This window comes from Seriola aureovittata, chromosome 5, assembly GCF_021018895.1.
Source record: "Seriola aureovittata isolate HTS-2021-v1 ecotype China chromosome 5, ASM2101889v1, whole genome shotgun sequence".
Classification (NCBI taxonomy): domain Eukaryota; kingdom Metazoa; phylum Chordata; class Actinopteri; order Carangiformes; family Carangidae; genus Seriola; species Seriola aureovittata.
In genome coordinates this window covers 8,421,596-8,439,792 of record NC_079368.1, presented here as the reverse complement: position 1 = coordinate 8,439,792, position 18,197 = coordinate 8,421,596, and the positions used below count along the sequence as shown (strand labels likewise).

The 18,197-nt window shown below is 40.2% G+C and overlaps 1 protein-coding gene across 1 annotated transcript in view; it reads left to right on the top strand.

The window, feature by feature from the left end:
- Positions 1-18,197, top strand: part of si:dkeyp-14d3.1 (transmembrane protein 132C) — a 129,728-nt gene that overhangs the window by 64,963 nt on the left and 46,568 nt on the right. The window contains exon 3 of the mRNA XM_056376537.1: positions 3,879-4,025. Coding sequence (XP_056232512.1) covers positions 3,879-4,025 — 147 coding nt within the window. The remainder of the gene's footprint in view (positions 1-3,878; positions 4,026-18,197) is intronic.

The following is an 18,197-nucleotide window of genomic DNA, read 5'->3' as shown; positions in this document are numbered from 1 at the left end:
TATCTCAACATCTACTCGATGGAGTGGCACCAAATCCTCTGCAAACATTAATGGTCCACAGACAATGAAGTTTTCATTCAGCGCCATCATCAGGTCAAATTTTTACTTTAAACACGACATTCCCTTCAGCCTCAGCTGTACCTGCAAACGTTAGCAATACTAAAATTGTACCTGCAAAACATCTCCATGTGAGCATTGTCATTGTGAACATGTTGGTAGTATTTAGCTCAAAGCGTCATGCTTGGAGTTTAATAAATATACTCTGTTGAATGTTAGTTTTAATACAGTAAATATGAGGATTGCTTAGTTGGTTGTATTTTTAGACAGGCCCTGTTTTAAGGCTTATATTTCCTGGCAGAGCTTAAAGCATGAATCTAATAGTCACTGGAGTCGGATGACTGCTATTTAACCCTGAAGGATTCTCCTATACTGGCTGGTTACAAGGCCAAACTGCCCATTAAGTCAATAAAAGACACTTCAACCGTTCTCCAACAACTGCTCTGTGAGCTTGGATATGGTCTGTGGAGTAATGACTGGTTCCCCTCTGAGACTTGACTGTGTTTAAAACATTCTGAAGCCTCACTTGAAACCACTGATAGACATCCTGATCAGTGAAGTGCAAAGAAACCAGATACAAGACCCCGCTGCTCCCTTTGGGACACAAGGAGGACGATGCATGAGCTTTTTGTGTTACAGTTGTATGCTCACTGCCAGTAAGTTCTTGAACAGTGGATCTTCTATTTAGTGAGAGAAAGAAATTCCAACATTGAATTGACATTGTGAGCTTTTATTTTGTGGTATTCTTTGTCTTCCAGGATTTGCAGTAAGGTTGAGATGAAGTGTTGTAATATACACTTTTCCTCCACCTGTAGTAAACAGGTTGGGACAATTCCCTGCTATTCCAATATGTTTAAGTTTTGCAAGCAGGTTCTTGGAGGAGGAGGAGGAGGAGGAGGAAGAGGAGGAGGAGGGATGGGAACATAAATACAGACTTGTAGCCAAAACTGTGTGTAGACTGTGTGTTTTTAAGGTTGCAAATACTGTATATCATATCTTGCAGCAGCTTTGTATTATGAGCTATTGATCCTGTAGGAAATCAGTGTATTTTACTGTGCTAAAAAACAGTATTTAAAAGTAATATAGAAAATATCAAAACAAATAATTAATGATAAAATACTAACAAACAACAACACTGGCTCACCGTAATGCATTGCCCAATACAACTTTTTTATTTATGTATTTATATTTGTTCAGATTTTTGGTTAAAATTATCAACGCTAAGGGACAAAACTGTAACAGTAGGAGCCAGGTTTCAAGTCCAGTTTCCTTCGAGTTCCTTTATTTATTCACTAACCTCGAATATGGAACAGAACAACAGGGTAAAGGTGATTTAGTACTGAACTTGAATGACGTTTAGGAACTCAAAAGAGACAGATTTTTAAAAGGGAAAGGTCAAAAGCACTACGATAGAGATCTAGGACTTTTAGTCCCTAGAATGGGCCAAGCTGCAAAACTGCTGCATCCTATGTTACAACTCAATAGCATGTTTTCATTAGACCTTCCCTTGCCTTGTAAATGCCCATGCCTTTCATCCTCCATGGCCACAGTTTATGATGTAGGTTACTGTGGTAAATTTGTCTCCAAGCCTCAACTGAGATGAATGTGATGACATCACTACGGTTATTTTTCAGACCTGACAACGTTCCCCCAGAGCCCACAGAGACATTATACAACTGTTATACACAAGCTGAGAAGTACTACCCATGACATGTAAAATTACTCATGTGCAAAATTGCCAATGTTCCCTTTTAACATATTCTGTGTTTATATTACCCTAGCCTAACCATCCTAGTTCAGTAGTCTACTTCTTGCTCAAATTTTTTTTCTTTTTTTTTTACTGCAGCAATTATTTAATCATCTTCCTTTGCAAAATGTGGAATGACAACCTGATAAAAAGACAAGCATGTCATATTTGTTTTGCCGTCTCCTCCCTAGTTTGACAACTTCTTGTTCCATTATGTTGACCCATTCAAGCACAGAGTGATCTTCAGTTCACAACTGTAAACACGAGACAGCGTAAGAGGATAGATGTTTTTATTTATGTAAACCTATAGCCTTTCGACTGTCACCCTCTGGTCGGGACAGGAAACCAAATAAATCACATATGGGTGCAACATCAACCTCCGCACACTTATGCATGCTGCTCATACACACGTTCACCTTCTCTTTGTTGACTGGAAAAAGACAAAGTCACTGCTGAGAGATGATGAATGCGTCCGGGTTTGTTTTCATTCATAAACCCGATATCTGTTGGTATTGTCAGGTGCAACACCTTAAAGTTCACCTCACGTCACACATGCTCTGAAAGATGGCCGTGGTGGCAAGAATTTATGACTCTATTGTTGCCCAGGCCGACACAGATCTCATCTCAAAAGACAAAAATAGACAAAAAATATTGTGATGTTGAGACTAAACATGTGATGTTCTGGCAAAATCTGTAAATGTCTACTGGCCTTCGTTCATATACACACACACACACACACACACACACACACACACACACACACACACACACACACAAAGGAGAGGAAAGCAGCTGGGAAAAACACATCAAAACATCTTACAAACACTGCAACACTAAATATGATCTCTCACACAAACACATGCACATATGGAGTGCAAACACACATGTATGCACTCACACATTCACAGTTACCCTCATGTGGTGCGTTTATCTTCATTCTCATAGAGATGGGAAGAGCATACCGTCTGTCACATTACCCATTTTCACTTCACATATAACCCCCTTCACAACATTATAAGACATCACATCAAAGAAAGAGGCTTGACTGGAGAGGGCAGACACACTCATCGGCATACAGACAGGCAATCGCATAGTGCATGTTAAAGTGCGGCAACAAATTCAGGATGAAAGCAAAGTCCCATCTTTGGTCTCATCTGCCAACCTGGTATGGATTGGATAGGGAAAGTGATTGGGCCTTCTGCTATAATTTAGTCTTCTCTTCAATCCCACAAGTTCGCTGTCACTCTCACACCAAATCACACGTGCCTTTGAGCGTCTTATACTATGGAACATTAGACTGAGTCTTTGTCTAAGTCTTTTTTATGTCAGCACTTGCGCCCTTCGATCACTCTTCTGTACAACGGATATGCTTCAAAATATGGGTTAAGGTAAAGGGAGGTTTTCGTTTCCATTATTTTTTCTTTCTTTTTTTTTCTGGACATTTTCCTCCTTTGTAGTCGGCACTGAGCTAAGGACATTGACGCTGTAATTTTCCTGCAGTCAAAGAAATCTTTTCATAATGTCCTATTCAGACTGCAGGAGAGTGAATGTATTACTTAGGGAGGTAAAAGAGGGACAGGAGAGGCATAATGGTGCGGTCACACCCCCCTTATACCCTCATATAATGTCAAACAGCACATCCACAACTTATGGTTGTAAAAAGATGCTGTATTTTAGCATATTTGCAATTATCAGACAGATTAGGATACACACATTGCACGTTAAAATAGCAGGTGTTTTGGTTACCTGATTAACTGGTGGAAGACATAAGATAAGACACATGTTTAAAACAACCAGTTGTTCTCTTGGGAAAGGAAAACAGTGTGATCAAAACCACAATAACAGCTGTGACATCTTTTGAAGACAACACAGCGCGGTGAACCATCTGGAAGATGTATTTCGAGACAGAGTGAAGGCGGGAAAAAAAAAAAAAATCATTGTCTTTATGGACGCAGCTGCTATGCATGGATCAGCTGGAGACATCCAACGATTCACTGAAATGAGGGTCTTTTTGGGAACAGAGGAGAATCGTTGCGCCTCATCCCTTCATAGACATGTCTCTCTTTCTCCTCAGAGTTAAGTTGAAAGAAGGAGTGACGTTTCTTGGGGCTCGTCCAAGCAACCCAACTCAGTGGATAGTTAGCCAGGATGTCAGGAGTGAAGGCCACCGGGTGGTGACTCTGCACTGTCGCAGGAAGGAGTCCGGCTATGATCAGCAAAGGTAAGCAGATAAATGACTTCACTTTAAAGGAACACATCAACGTGTTATACGTATACATATAAAACTTATACTTTTCATTAGTAAAGTGCTAAAAGATATGAACGTGTCTCCATTTCATTACATGTTTGTTTGTGTTTGACATACAGTATACCTTATTACCGTACAAAGTTGACAACACACTGGCAAACAGTTGCTTATTCATACCTCCAGCAGACACAGAGCAACTAGAAGTATTTAGAGTACACATGGTAAATGTAAGTCCGATATTCACTTTCCCTTTGGCCAATACGTCACTTTCCCTTTGGCTCTGTTTTGGTCTCTACCAACTCCCAAGGGAAATTCAGGGTCTTTAGCTGCTAGCTTTAGCTACTAGGTAAATACTTCACTATTGCTAGCTAACTTTGTCTGCAATTTGCGGGCCATGAAGCCAAAACAATGAGCTGAAAGACACTAAAATAGTAGTAAGTGATAATTCCCTGTTTGTTCATTAATACTGGTGACGCCCTCCACATTACACGTAGTCATTGTGTCCATTGTTAATTTAAAAATATTAATTATAGAAGCTTTAAAAACTGAACACTGATTAATATATTTATCTGGTCTTTACTGGTTTTTAGTTATATCGCATAGACTTTAAAGTAGACTTTATAACACAAGAAAAAAGTATTTGAATTATTTTACGGATGCTGCAAGCTCTCATTTTCTTACATTTTTGACACTGAGTTAGTAGCAAGATCACTTAGATTGAGTAATGGTCCAATCTTCTCAAAAATGTTTTTACAGTCTTTTATATCACCGTCATTTCAGAGAGTGCTACTGCTGATCGTTCACATTTTGCAGGAAACACACAAGCACTGACACATACAGTGTGAATGGCTACCTAAGTGATGTTCCCTTTACTGAAATGACACACTTGACTTGACATAAAGGCCATGGGATGTGTCTGTTGAGACCACTGTGGGGAGGGAAAAGTTGATAGACTAACGCAATACCCCCCTTCTCTCTCTTCATCCTCACTCTCTTTTTTATTTGCATACTTATTTTCTCCGCTGCCATAGCTGCTATAGCTGCTATAGCTTCAAAGTTGTTTTGGTCATTTCCTATCTGTATTCACGTCCTTAAACTAATCTGGCAGATAGAGCAGTGATTGCCAGCACTGGGAAAAAAGGTTGCTGTTAATTAACTGCTGATTGAAGGCCTTTGTGTGTTTTAATGGTTTTCCTTCTCGGATCAGGAAGTAGTTTTAATAAATCTAACTTTCTAGTGACAGGTGTAATTTTATGGATTAGAGACAGATTTGGGGTGGGAGAAAACTCCACTTATTTGCTCTTTAGCTTTCGTTCCACTTAGCAAATTCTACACCACCCCCTTAAGAAAACAGGACACTTGACATTGCAACTGCAACTTTATAATCAAAGTTGTTTAGGGGTTATTTAAGTGTAGAGCAGTCTATGAAACATGTGTAATTTGAATCTGTTGGTTCAGTGATTTGTTTAGACATGCTGCTATTAGTGGATCACTGCGAGGAATGATTGCAGTGTAACTACAATTCCACAGCCCATAAAACAAAGATAGCTGCGTCTTCCTTTGAATGGTCGTGGCTGTAAAATCAGAAGCAGCTAATGAAGATTTCCTTTAATTGACATGTCATACAGTAATTTGTTGTACCGCGGTGCAGTAGCTCAGTCATGCTGTGGCGGATGTGCCAGTGGCATGTTTTGAACATGGTTTTAATATTTTCACTTCTCAGAGCATACAGTACAACTTTACTTTATTAGCAGTCAGTTGCAAACATGAACTGCCTTGGGAACTGAAAGTCGCCTCCGCACAGAAACTTCTTTTCAGACCTTCCATTCTCTCAAATAATAAGTTCTGACCTCTCAGTCTTATAAATAGAAAGGTTTCAGTTTACTGCAAATACACAGGGACACAAAACATGCTGCTAATAATTTTACTTAACAATGACGGCCAGAATATCTACCTACTGTATTTTCTGATTATGACTAAAACAACATACTGAAAATGATTTCTATTGCCAGATTCATTGTTAATTTTAGCATGAAGCCTGAATGCTGAAAGCCACTTTGATTCTCTTCGGCAGCTGGCGTCAGCAGTTTAGTGAATTCTCTCGGAAATACATTCACGTTTTATTTGTGGAATAAAATGTTTGTTTTAAAATCCCAAACCACTAATTGCCAAACTGAATGTGTGAGGGCCTGCCCGAGTCTGTCCAAGCTGAATTCTCGGCCTTTAGCAATAATGTTCCCATGGATCCGATATAAAAAGCCTGTGCGGGGCTCTGAGCGGAGCTGCAGCATCTTGAACAACATTAAAAAGGAGATTTCAACAAACTGCAGCAGAGAGCAGCAACACTTGGCAGCTGGCTCCTCCTTCCCTCCGGAGCCGCCACCCCACCTCCCCCCTTTCATGCAGGTATTATTCTCTCTGTTCTACCTCATGACCTCACCTCCATTGCCACACACACGCGGGCTTGCTTTGTTACTGTAGTAAAATCATGTTTTATTGATTTACTAAGCGAAGGAGCCTGAGACAAGTGTGAGCATATTTAGTCTAATCCCTGCTGTTTGGGCCATGTACGATGGACTGCTCCTTAATCCCCACAGCTGTCAAAGTCACTTCACAGAGAAGACCAAAGACGCCCCATGATGGCTATATAATACACAATGCTCCAGTTTTTCTTTCGTCTTGTCCTCCCTGCTCCCAGTCATTTCAATGGAGCTCTTTTAGAAGGGGATTAAACGTAGCTATCTCATCTGTTGAGCTGTCATTCAGCCTTCTTTCTTCTCTCCTCCTTTCTCGAGGATATGAGCGTGACGAGGTGTGAGGATGCTGTAGGTCAAACAAATGTGGATCTGGTTTGCATCTTAATTTTCGTTTGGTTTTTTATGAAGAACTTTTTAAGATGAACATGGTTGTCCATTTATCCGCATGTGAGGTCTGAACTGCATTTAGACACTGCTTTCATTCTCAACAGCCCCTCTCCCTAAATGTACAATGTATTTGACCAGTGAAATCCTGGATGTTTGGGTGGTTTTCATTCTTAATTACTTGTCCTTATCTATAGTTAATTGTGCTCATGTCTGTTTTGGGTAAAGTTTATAATTTATCAGACTGCAGCACCGCCTTATTATTAAAATGTTCACTTCCAATCCTGTTAGGAAGGTGCTGAAGGATACAACGTTCAACTTGTGAATCATTCGAATCAAATCGTTTTGCCCCTTATATATATATATATATATATATATATATATATATATATATATACACACAGACAGAGACACTTAAACCTCTGGGATGTAATCAAGAAAAAGGCATTGTTTGGATGGAGGCTGAGGGATTGTGAAACTAAACAAATGCATGTTTTTACAAAGAGGGAATTATCGATTGTCAGCGGCTTTCACATTCCTATTCTTTTGTTTTATATATTCTATATTTTTTTATATATTTTATAGCAATCGCTTGTTCTCGACTCTGGCCCCTAGTTGTGCTTTTACATGTGTAATGAAATTAAAAGAGTCAATAGCAAAAGCAACACAATTGATAACACCCTCCAATTAGCTAAAAACATACACAAGAACAGTCTAAATAGAGACAATAACAGCACAGCAACCTACAAGTAGCCAAACAAAAACAATTAACAATAGACAAAATTTCCTAGAGGAACCTTTGTTGTGAAAGAGTCTGTGTCTGGAGATAACTTGATTTCAGGTGGTAATGTTTTCTAGAGTTGACAGCCCTTTATGGAGAAAGCTGATTGTCCAAATATAGTTCTTTGATGTGATAATTTACAGTTGCCATTCACCACACTCCTAGTTACTCTGTTACTGTTTCGCCTTTGGATGTTTGCAATAATTTAAAAAGCAGTTAAAGAATAGTGTATCCGTTAAAGATGGAGACTCTTTCTCTTTTTTGTCTCAAGGCTGGAATTGAAAGGTAAGATAGGATCAGCGAGCGCAGCTGTTAGAAATTGAGCTAATGACACCGGCATACATATATGTCATCAGTAACTGCTCTCATGATTGTGCCAAGGTTGGATTTTCATCTTAATACACACACACACACACACACACACACACACACACACACACACGGATCGAGAATTGGAGCCAGAGCTCTTACTGTCAGCCATGGTGCAAATGGATCGTTGCCACTGCCACTGGACCTTGGATTGTAGAGTGGACTTAAGTGTCATTGAATAATGTCTGAGGGAGTGCTAATTGAAGCTAGTGTGTGTGTGTGTGTGTGTGTGTGTGTGTGTGTGTGTGTGTGTGTGTGTGTGTGTGTGTGCATGTGCCATGATGGGAGGCCAGCCCCACTGCAGGCATGAGAGCACAGCGTTACTGGGTCAGGTGCACCCCATGTGCAGGTTCAGTCAGTCACTTGAAGCTGCTCACACTGGCCAGCTGAGCCACTCCTTTCTTCCCATTCACAGCTGATGCTCCGACCACACCCGCCTCACTGTGAATACTCATTTAAAAAAGAAATCAATCAGACATGGCCATTGTGCGCTTTCTGCTATTTTCAACTTTCAAATTGATGCATCATCTTTTATATAACATAATATACATTTGTGACAGCTTTCATCAAACAATGTGAATTTCACCATACAACACATTCTTTTCAAGATGAATGACATATTTTGAATCTGTTTCTCAGCCCTGCAGACATTGGAATTTTGTCTTTGCCTGACTGGTGGCATCCAGCCTAATAAAAGCAATACTGAGGTGACAGTTTTTCATCAAATGGTCCTACAGTGTAAAGATAGGTTGGGGTTTTTGACTGAAAATAAGTGAACTGACTTCCCCCTGAAGGAAACACTGCAAAACAGCTGACGTCAGTTCTTTGCAGCTGAATGAAGGAAGTCTATTGAGTGTGCTATAATGAGTTAAAGCTAGAGTGTGAGACTTTTACATATAAATGAACGTCTGTATTCAAGCCCTTTGCCAAACGAGGTCAGACATTGCTGATTAATGCTGTCATTACCAGGTAAATCTCCCTGTTCTTCGCTGTATACTTAAGTCTTAAATCTGGTGTCTATGGCGATATTCCCACACTGGCCCACTTGTAGTGATGTGTTTTACACCATCAATGATTGGTTTGCCAACCGTAGCAATGGAGATGAAGTTGGCTACGTCAACTAGGAGTATGCCGGAAAAACCTAGGAAGAGTCAAAGAAAGGTTCTGATGTTCCAGATAAGAAAGAAACTTGACGTTCAGAGGATGGAAATATTGCAAAAGAGGAGAGACTAAGGGCTGTCGCCTTGGACAGGCTGGTATTTGTAAAATATTTAGACTAGGCTATGTAGCTATTTCATTTACGCTGCCTAAATAATGGATTATTGTCTTGGAATAGCAGAAATTTCTCCGTATTTTTGTAAATATTTCTGAACACGAGCCCGGGCCTCTCCAGGGCTAATACTGTCGTAAGCATGTGTCAACAGTGTTTGTGTAATTAAGCGAACTGCAGGTTTAGTAGCTGTCCATTATTTTGTCATGAGCTGTTGTAAAGAAAAGCCATATCTGCTCCAGTTGTGCTACAGGCTGGGTCGCACACAGTAAAGCTGCAATGGGTTAAATTACCCTTCTTCATTATCTTCATATTGTGAGAGAATGTTGTGCTTGTTATTACTTTAAAGACCAAGTAATTAATTGATGGATTATTCACTACTTTTAAGCATATGCATTAATTAGGTTGAAGTTCTATAAGTAGCAATTTGCCCACTCAAAGCTTGGCACCTGTTACCAGGCACAACAGACCTGTTAGGCTTTGGATTTCTTCACATCTTGAAACAGTATGTATGAAGCTCTAATGAGGATGATACTCACCCTGCATCGAAAGAGTTTAGAGAGTGGTGTATTTTCCTTTTTTTAATCACAATTCAAAAGACCAAAAGCTACGATTAACGACTCAGTGACGCTTTCTCCTGCACCAAACATGAAACCGAGTTGATAGTCAATAATAATTTCAAAAAGAAAACAGGAAATCATAAATAACAAGTCCAAACAGTCATTTTAGGGGCAGATCATGACAATTATAGTGTTGTAGTTGAGTTCCTAACTTTTTTTACGATGTTTATAATAAAAGTAATAATAATAATGTAGAATTGAGCAAAAAATTCTGGAAAAAAAAGTTTTCCAAGTTCCTATAAATGTCCACCAGGAGCACGATGGGAAATAATCTAGTCTTGCAAATAGTGACCCTGCAAGATCCCCAGTCTTTAAAAAAACTCTTGGCTTTAGATGTGAGAGGGTGTCAGACTTTAATCTTTTAAACCTTTTCAAAGTCTTGTAGGCATAACTTGCAAATGCTAGCATGGATGGCTATCGATCTCACTACCTACAGCAGTATAGTAAGATGGTCATTTCCAAAGGCAACGGGCTTCATTAGCAAACTACAATGTTAGCTAACCTGTAATGTGTTTATGGGTTACGTTAAAAAATAAACCATAGCAATGTAACATACATGCAATGTGTTATCTGTCATCCTGTAAATACTGGCACCTTCTATTTGACAGGTTAAGATTTTCAGTGATGGCGCTACAGTACATCAAAGAAATCAAAATGAGTCCCAATAGAAAGGGACAAAATTGCTATGTGGAGTACACACATTGGCTGAAGTGCACTCTGGTAGATTGAAAAGTTCACTTTGTCACCATTAAAAGCGAGCCCATTCAAAACAAAAGCAGTCCTGCTTCCTCAGCATGTCATAAGCCATAAGTGGAGGCTTCAGTAAAAGTGCCATGTCTGGGCCTTGGTAGTTCATTAAGACTGTCTGGCTGCAGATGGATCTCCCTTGTGAGCCACCACTTCATTAATCCCCCACACTACACCCAGCAGATGGACAGCAGGCCCTCCACTCATTACAGCGACTGTGGGTGGGTGTCACATATATACTGTATATAGTAATCTTTTTTCATTTTCCAAACTTCAAACAGCCTCATTGTGGTCTGTTCAACATTGTCAAGAATCTGCAGAGTTTGGATTAATGTGATTAAATTCATTGTACATTAATTTCACTATAAAGATACATGACTTTTCCTCTAAAGCAGACTTGTAAATCTCATCAATGTGAATGGTTGGGATCCCAGAGGGAAAGAAATCATACAGCTATGTAATAACGGGTGAGATTTGGCAGGGACCTCACAATTTATCTCAATATCAAAGTCTAGAGAAGCTTTACGAACATAATTATTTATACTTTGCAACATTTACTGCAAAACTGGAATGAAACAAAGCACCCGGGATAGCTTTTTTAGACCTCAAGGCCCCTGCAAAAATATGATACATCTTCACATAAATTCTTTACACAATATACAGTGGCAAGAAAAAGTATGTGAACCCTTTGGAGTGACCTGGTTTTCTGCATTAATTTGTCATAAAATGTGATTTGATCTTCATCTAAGTCTCAAGTTAAGACAAACACAATGTGCTTAAGCTAATATCACACAAACAATTACCATTTTTTTTGTCTTTATTGAACACAGCTATCAAACATTCATGGTGCTGGTGGAAAAAGCAAGTGAACCCTTTGATTTAATAACTGGGTGAACATCAGTTGGCAGCAGTAACCTCAAACAAGCTCTTCTAGTAGCTGCTGATCAGACCTGCATAACGTTCAGGAGGAATTCTGGATCATTCTTCCTGACATATTTCTGAAGCTGTCTGGCGTGAATGTTTCTCTGAACAGCATCTCTGCTGGGTTAAGGTCTGGGCTCTGACTCCTTCTTTGAAGTCATTCTGTGGTAGATTTACTTTGATGTTTAGGGTCATTGTCCTGCTGCATCACCCAACTTCTACTGAGCTCCGGCAGGTGGACAGCCACCCTGACATTGTCCTGTGAGGTACCTTGATAAACTTGGAAATTCATTTTCCCCTCGCTGATGTTGAGCTCTCCTGACCCAGAGTCAGCACAGCCCCAAATAATGATGCTCCCCCCTGTGCTTCACTTTCGGGATGATGTTTTCATGTCGGTTTGCAGTTCCTTATTTACACCTATGACACTGCAAACATTTTCCCAGTAGTGCTGTGGCGTGTCATTGTGCTTTTTGGCAAACATCAGGGGGCACAGTGATGTGATGGAGTAATGAATCATCGTCAGCATATGGTAGACTCATACACAGAGATGTTAACCAGCTCCAATCATTATTTTAAGCCTCTAACTGTTGCGTAAGCGACGTTTACACATAAATGAAGGTAATTCCAAAGGGTTCACTCTTTTTTTTTTTCTTGCCAGTGTACTGACACGTCCATGCTATTTCTGTGATTTCAAATTTGACTTGAAATTAGATGCTGAAACCTCATTTTAGCACAAATACATGTTTTTTTTTAAGGTGCAACAGCCCAGAGAATGAGCCATACTCTGTAAGCTTTAATGCTGTATAATGCTGCATAAATCAAGACTGAAATGAAATGGCCCAATTACATTAGGGGCAAACAGGAATGTTAACTTGACAGTCTTAATGCTAACACCCTTAATAATGAATCAGCCCTATTCTCAGCGGACTCGCATTTACTGTAAACACTCTTCCTGGAGCCTCAGTATTTACCATTACACAACCGTCTACACGGCTCCATCTTCTTGTTCATCTCTTAATAATAGAAATGACATGTGATCAAGACTCATGTGTGCCAGCCCAGCTTTTTACTGACGGCTTTTTTTTCTTCTTTATCAAGATGGAGTGAATAAGTGTTATTAGGTGCTATAATGTAAGGATGATGAGAAATTTTAAATTGCATTTAATGGAATAGACGTGCCTTGGTTTCCTTTATCACGTCTGAAGTAGAGATGTAGCATATTCTGTGTCTCCTCAGGACAGCCAGCTGATTACAGCAGTCAGCCCAGATTACATCTGACTGTTCAGGCTGCTCATCTCTTTCATTGCCAAGGAAACAATATGTGGGAATAATGTGTCAGTATGTGTCGTTGCACTTTTTCCCAGTTAAGTAATACGACAGTAATACCAGTCAATGGGGACGAGCTGATCTGTACCGCAGGTGACCATGAAGTTGGTTAGGTAACCCTCGTCAGATTTTAAAACTTACTAAGGAGATGCGAGGTTGCATGGGAACTCAGATTCACTCATCATGCCACGATGGATGCCGTCTATCAGAGTCTGTTTGTGGCTGGCACCATGTGGTAGATAGTGTATGTGGAGAGGAGGGACAGATTGTGGTTTGCATGTGTCCCAGAGAGTTCATGTGTTTCAGATTTATAAAGGTTTATGAGTGAATATCCTGCTCTTAGAGGTTAATCCTCTTGAGGATTAGATTGTTGCTACCAGTGTTTGGCGGGTTACATTAGGGTTTTTTTTTTTTTTTTAGTTACTTTCAGTAAAACTGTTTTTTTTAATCTAAAACAATAAGTAAAAGTAGAGTTATGTAGGTCAATGCATTTATATTGTTGTTTTTTTTTATTTTCTTGTACAGCAGTTTTAGATTTAATTGCATATTTGTACACTAAGCCATTCCACCATGAGCCACGCCTACAACAAGCCAACTTTTGTTTTGTTGCTTTCTTTCTGGTGTTTATAACTGACACCTTATAATAGATGGAATAAACTGACAACCTGACATATTTATCTGATTATTTGCAGTCACGTTCTGACCATTTGGCCTTTAAAATGTATTTAACACGGACATACGTGAATGTGAAGATTGATTTCAACATCATTCATTGATCATTTTGTGGTAACACTTAAGATTATGGCCTACAAAAAACAGTGTAATCATTTTGAACATACCGGGTATCAGTAAATGACTTAGCTGTACTGGGACAAATGAAGAGAAAAGACAATAGGTCAAGGAATTATGGAAGTAACAATTTTAATGCTTAAATTTATTTAAAAATGATGATATCCTTATGAAAATCATTTCTGGAAATTACATTCTAAAAGGTTTTTGAATATGGAGTACTTACTGACTGACTACAGAATACAGTATCACGGTTACGCCTAAGCCAGGGAGACGGGATCTGTAGCTATAGCTTTTAAATTGTATGTGCATGTTTTCTAAATGACAGTAAAGTTTGGTGGAACTTTATCCATCTGACCATCAAAACTTATGTTATAATAGAAACAAACAAGCTTTTATGTCCTCGTATGTCATATCATAAACAAGGAAAAAGCCATTCAGTCATTCAAACACATTTATTGGATGTCTTTGTTGGATTTTTAAAAAAAAAAAAAGACAACATACAGCAAAAAGAAGATGGTATCGAGCCATTCATCACTCACAAATCACATCAATTTTCTCTTCCATTTTTTTGAAAGCATTCGAGAGTAATTCCATTCGAGCCACTGTCTGTTCATTTGGTGACAGTGCAGTACCATCACGCCAAAAAATTCAATGTGTGGGAGAAGACTATTAGTGTGTTTGTGATTATATTTAAAATTTACATTTAACAAACTACTAAATGAGTAGATTTTTTTTTATAGTGGTCTCGCTTACTGCACAACTGGATGGAGCAGACCAACTCCCCCCTGCCTCTGTGAGGGATCAGGAGCCTTTGGTTTATTTTTGAAATATAGTGTGAAACAAAGGCCACAAATAAGCACATGGATTTATTTCCTGTGCTTTTCCCCCAATAAATAAATGTATGACTGTCCCAGCTGCAGAAATTTCCCTATGTTTTCAGAGCAGACAGACGCAGCTTTGGTGAAATTAGACCTGTGGTTAGATCAAAATTGTTGCTGTGCTCGCTGCAGGTAGCACTCAGCCAGAGAGACAAAGTGTGTTGAAATATAAACATCGAATTGTCTACAGTCATTCTGACAAACATACTGGTTGGTTGTTTCTCTTCTAATTACATCTTTGTAGATGTGTCTATTGAATAAGGATTTAGCGGGGTTCGCCTCATCCAGCACTCCGCCTCTGATGAACATCAACCGAGAAAAGGCTCCACTTGTCTTTAATATTGCCACTCAAATTTCACTCAGAAACTCCCTCCCAACAGATTTATCAAACTGAATAGGCAAAAGAAACCTTGGCCTGCAGTTGGCTCTAATTAACCTCAGTTTAACTTGGCCTTCAAGATGATTGGCTTTTATACCGAAGCCTTTTTCCACTTAAAGAAATGCCTGCTCTGGCGCCAACACTGTCTCATTTCTCTAACCTGCACGGGAGAAATATTTAAATGAGCCTATTAAAAGAGACCCTGGGCGGTTGAGTAAAGTATAGTAGCAGTAGTTGGAGAAAGAAGAGGGTGGGAGGGTGCACACGCACAAAGGAAGGGATGTTGAAGAAGTCAGTACATGGTACACAAATGGGCAACTCTGCTTTCAGTCAGAAGCAGATTCAGTCAACCAGAAGACAAACAGAAAAGGTCCGAGTCACATCCTCTGGCCTGCGCGACTGCACTTCTGCGTGCTAACACTGACAAGCAATCTTTTGCTGTCCTCCGTTATCATTCCTCGTCGAACAAGTAGAAAGCAGGACTCTGTCCAGCTGATAGCGTGCAGTGGAAAAGTAAGATGCCACTGTGGCCAGTGTTGGAGGCAGGCCTTACCAGCTCTGACATGTAATCAGGCGGTGTGTACACCTCAGTGGGCCACGAGGGAATCAGCAGCTGGACCCCGAGCGCCTCGACACAGCAGGACCAGCGGACATGTCCATGCCTCCAGATGAGATGCCACACTCTGTACATGTCACCTCTTCCCCCCTTGAACCCGCACACGTAAACACCTGGCACAGATACACGGCCGTACGCGCACATGTAAACAAGAGATTCACGTGTGTCGTGGGAGGGTCCTCGGGCTTGTCCTTGGCTGGGTGGAGGTCTGAAAACACATCCCTCACGACCTTCACCACAAGACCATATTCATGATGTACCGTCATTACAAGACCTTGATGCATATTATCTGCAAGATTTTCACGGCCGATGTGTCCGTCAGCGACAGCAAAAGCCACAACAGCATCTTCGTCATGTTGCGTGAGCGGCTCAGGCTGATGCAGCCAGATGTTTCAGACACTTGTGTTCGTCTGCCGTCACGTGACCGAACTCAACTCCTTTTTTTTTGCATTGAATCACTGCGCTGAATATGTAAATGGATGCCATTAAAGCTCTCTTTCTTTAATTAGTCTTTAGATTTCATGACTGACTGCTTCCAATTATGGATCAATGTCTCATTTCTGCACACAGACCTCTGGGTGTGTGAAGGGAGTTTTTCCGCTACAAAATGCTTTATAATTTCTCCTCTGCCAAGACGGCCGCTCAGATCACACTCCCTAACTTGCTGATCAATGAGAAATTCTGCTGGTGTGCGCCTACTGATATGTGTAGTATGTACACGGGAAAGGTTTTTTTTGGGGGGGGGTTTTTTCATGAACACGATCAGATTTCCACAAATATATAGTTTGATTTATGGAAGAGCCTGTCTGAGTTTGTCCTGTTGACGTGTGTATGGTGGATGCGATATTGTTGGGGAATATAGGGCTGATGTGAGTGTAATTGCTCTGGTAGTAATTTAGCACTGAGCTCATTAAGTGGTGCATAAGAGGGGGCTAAATTCTGCTTAATACCTAAATGCACCCCTGACTGGGAGCCGGGTGTTTTGGGAGAAGGTGCTGATCTAGCACTTTTGAGACTGTAAAATGCTACTCATGTGTTTTAAAAAAGGGCCTTTGGGGTCCATGGGTTCAGTTCCAAGAGCCCATGATAGCAGCTCAGGGGTTTTATGAATCCAAAACATTAACTAATCTTACCGTTAATTGGCTTGTGACAGTCAGTGTTTCCACATGTGGTACTAATGCGCGTGTTCATACAGAAAAGGGAAAGCTTCCGAGCTTCTGCTTTTCTTTTAACTTTATTTCTCATACGGATTGATAGTGAGCCCTGAGATCAGTCAAGGAAGTTCAAAATGTGGAGCATGCATTGCAATAATACACTTTAGTATAGTACATTTCCAATCTACAGACTGTGATATAGACTATTCTTAATCCTCTCAATACGCATTTGTGTCCATAAATTTACATTATTGTTTTTAATTCAAGATTAATCGAATGAGGGATCAAATAATCTGTGATATAATTACTGTGTTTTCGCAGTGAATGAGCAGTCAGATCCTCATTACATAATTCTAAGTGGATGCAAATTGACCATTTGTGATTACTGGGCAGCCTTTCGTCAAGCTGCTAATGCACTGATCTTTTATTGTTTGATAGCTACAACATAGATAATCAGTGGTTAATTTGCAGTGAAATGTAAAAAGTGGATAGTAAATTATTTGAAAGTCTCGGCACATTTGAAAGCCGGTCTTAGTACCAAGAAAACAACGTATGCTGTGGGCTTTTTAGATGTGAAAGTATAGCCGGTGAGTGGGTGACACACACATTCATTTATTGTGTTTCTCTGAATTAAAATGGATCTCTTAGGTACAACTAGGATTGTAGGAGCTGTGCCTCCATCAGTATCTCACCTTTCTGATCCATGGGAGACTGCATTAAGACCGAGGTACAAGGCAGTCATGCCCACACAGCCTCTGCATCTCTTCCTCACCAGCACTATTGTCATTACCACAAACAAAGCAGGTCTGTTTGGAAATGTGTTTACGGTTGTATAACGGCAGGAGTTTAACTTGTATGCATGTGAACATACTGTACGTGCAGCTGTGCATGCATTAGTTATCATGTGACTGTGTGTTGTATATTTGCCGACAGCATTATTTATTTTTTTTGCCTCATATTTTTAAAGGCCTGTGCTGTAATTACACGAGGTGAAATGCCCCTCACGTAGATCTTTGCACTGCTTTTAATAAGATGCTGGCACAGAGCATGCTATGCTGTTACGGCAAAATCGACATCTTGCTCTGTTGTCCTTATTTACTACTGAACCTGTTTGCAGAACACATGCTGTAATATTGAGCTGATCCTTTTCCCTGACTCTTTCACCCTTTTTTTGTGTCCCGCACAGCCTGGACCTCAACCTTGCACATCCTACAAGCTGGGTGGGGTGGGGTTGAGGGGGGGTGTTGAGATGAAATAGAGTGCCATTGATCTGATAGTCCTGGCCCCTCTGGTCAATGACTCTTGTGTGTTCTCCAGGTTCTGTTACCATGCCAACGGTAGCAGAACTGAAAGGACCCAGGTTGCGTGGGTCTTTAAGGACTTTTCCGAGGAGGACAGGCGCTGCCAGTGTCACAGCACCTGCAGGTGCAA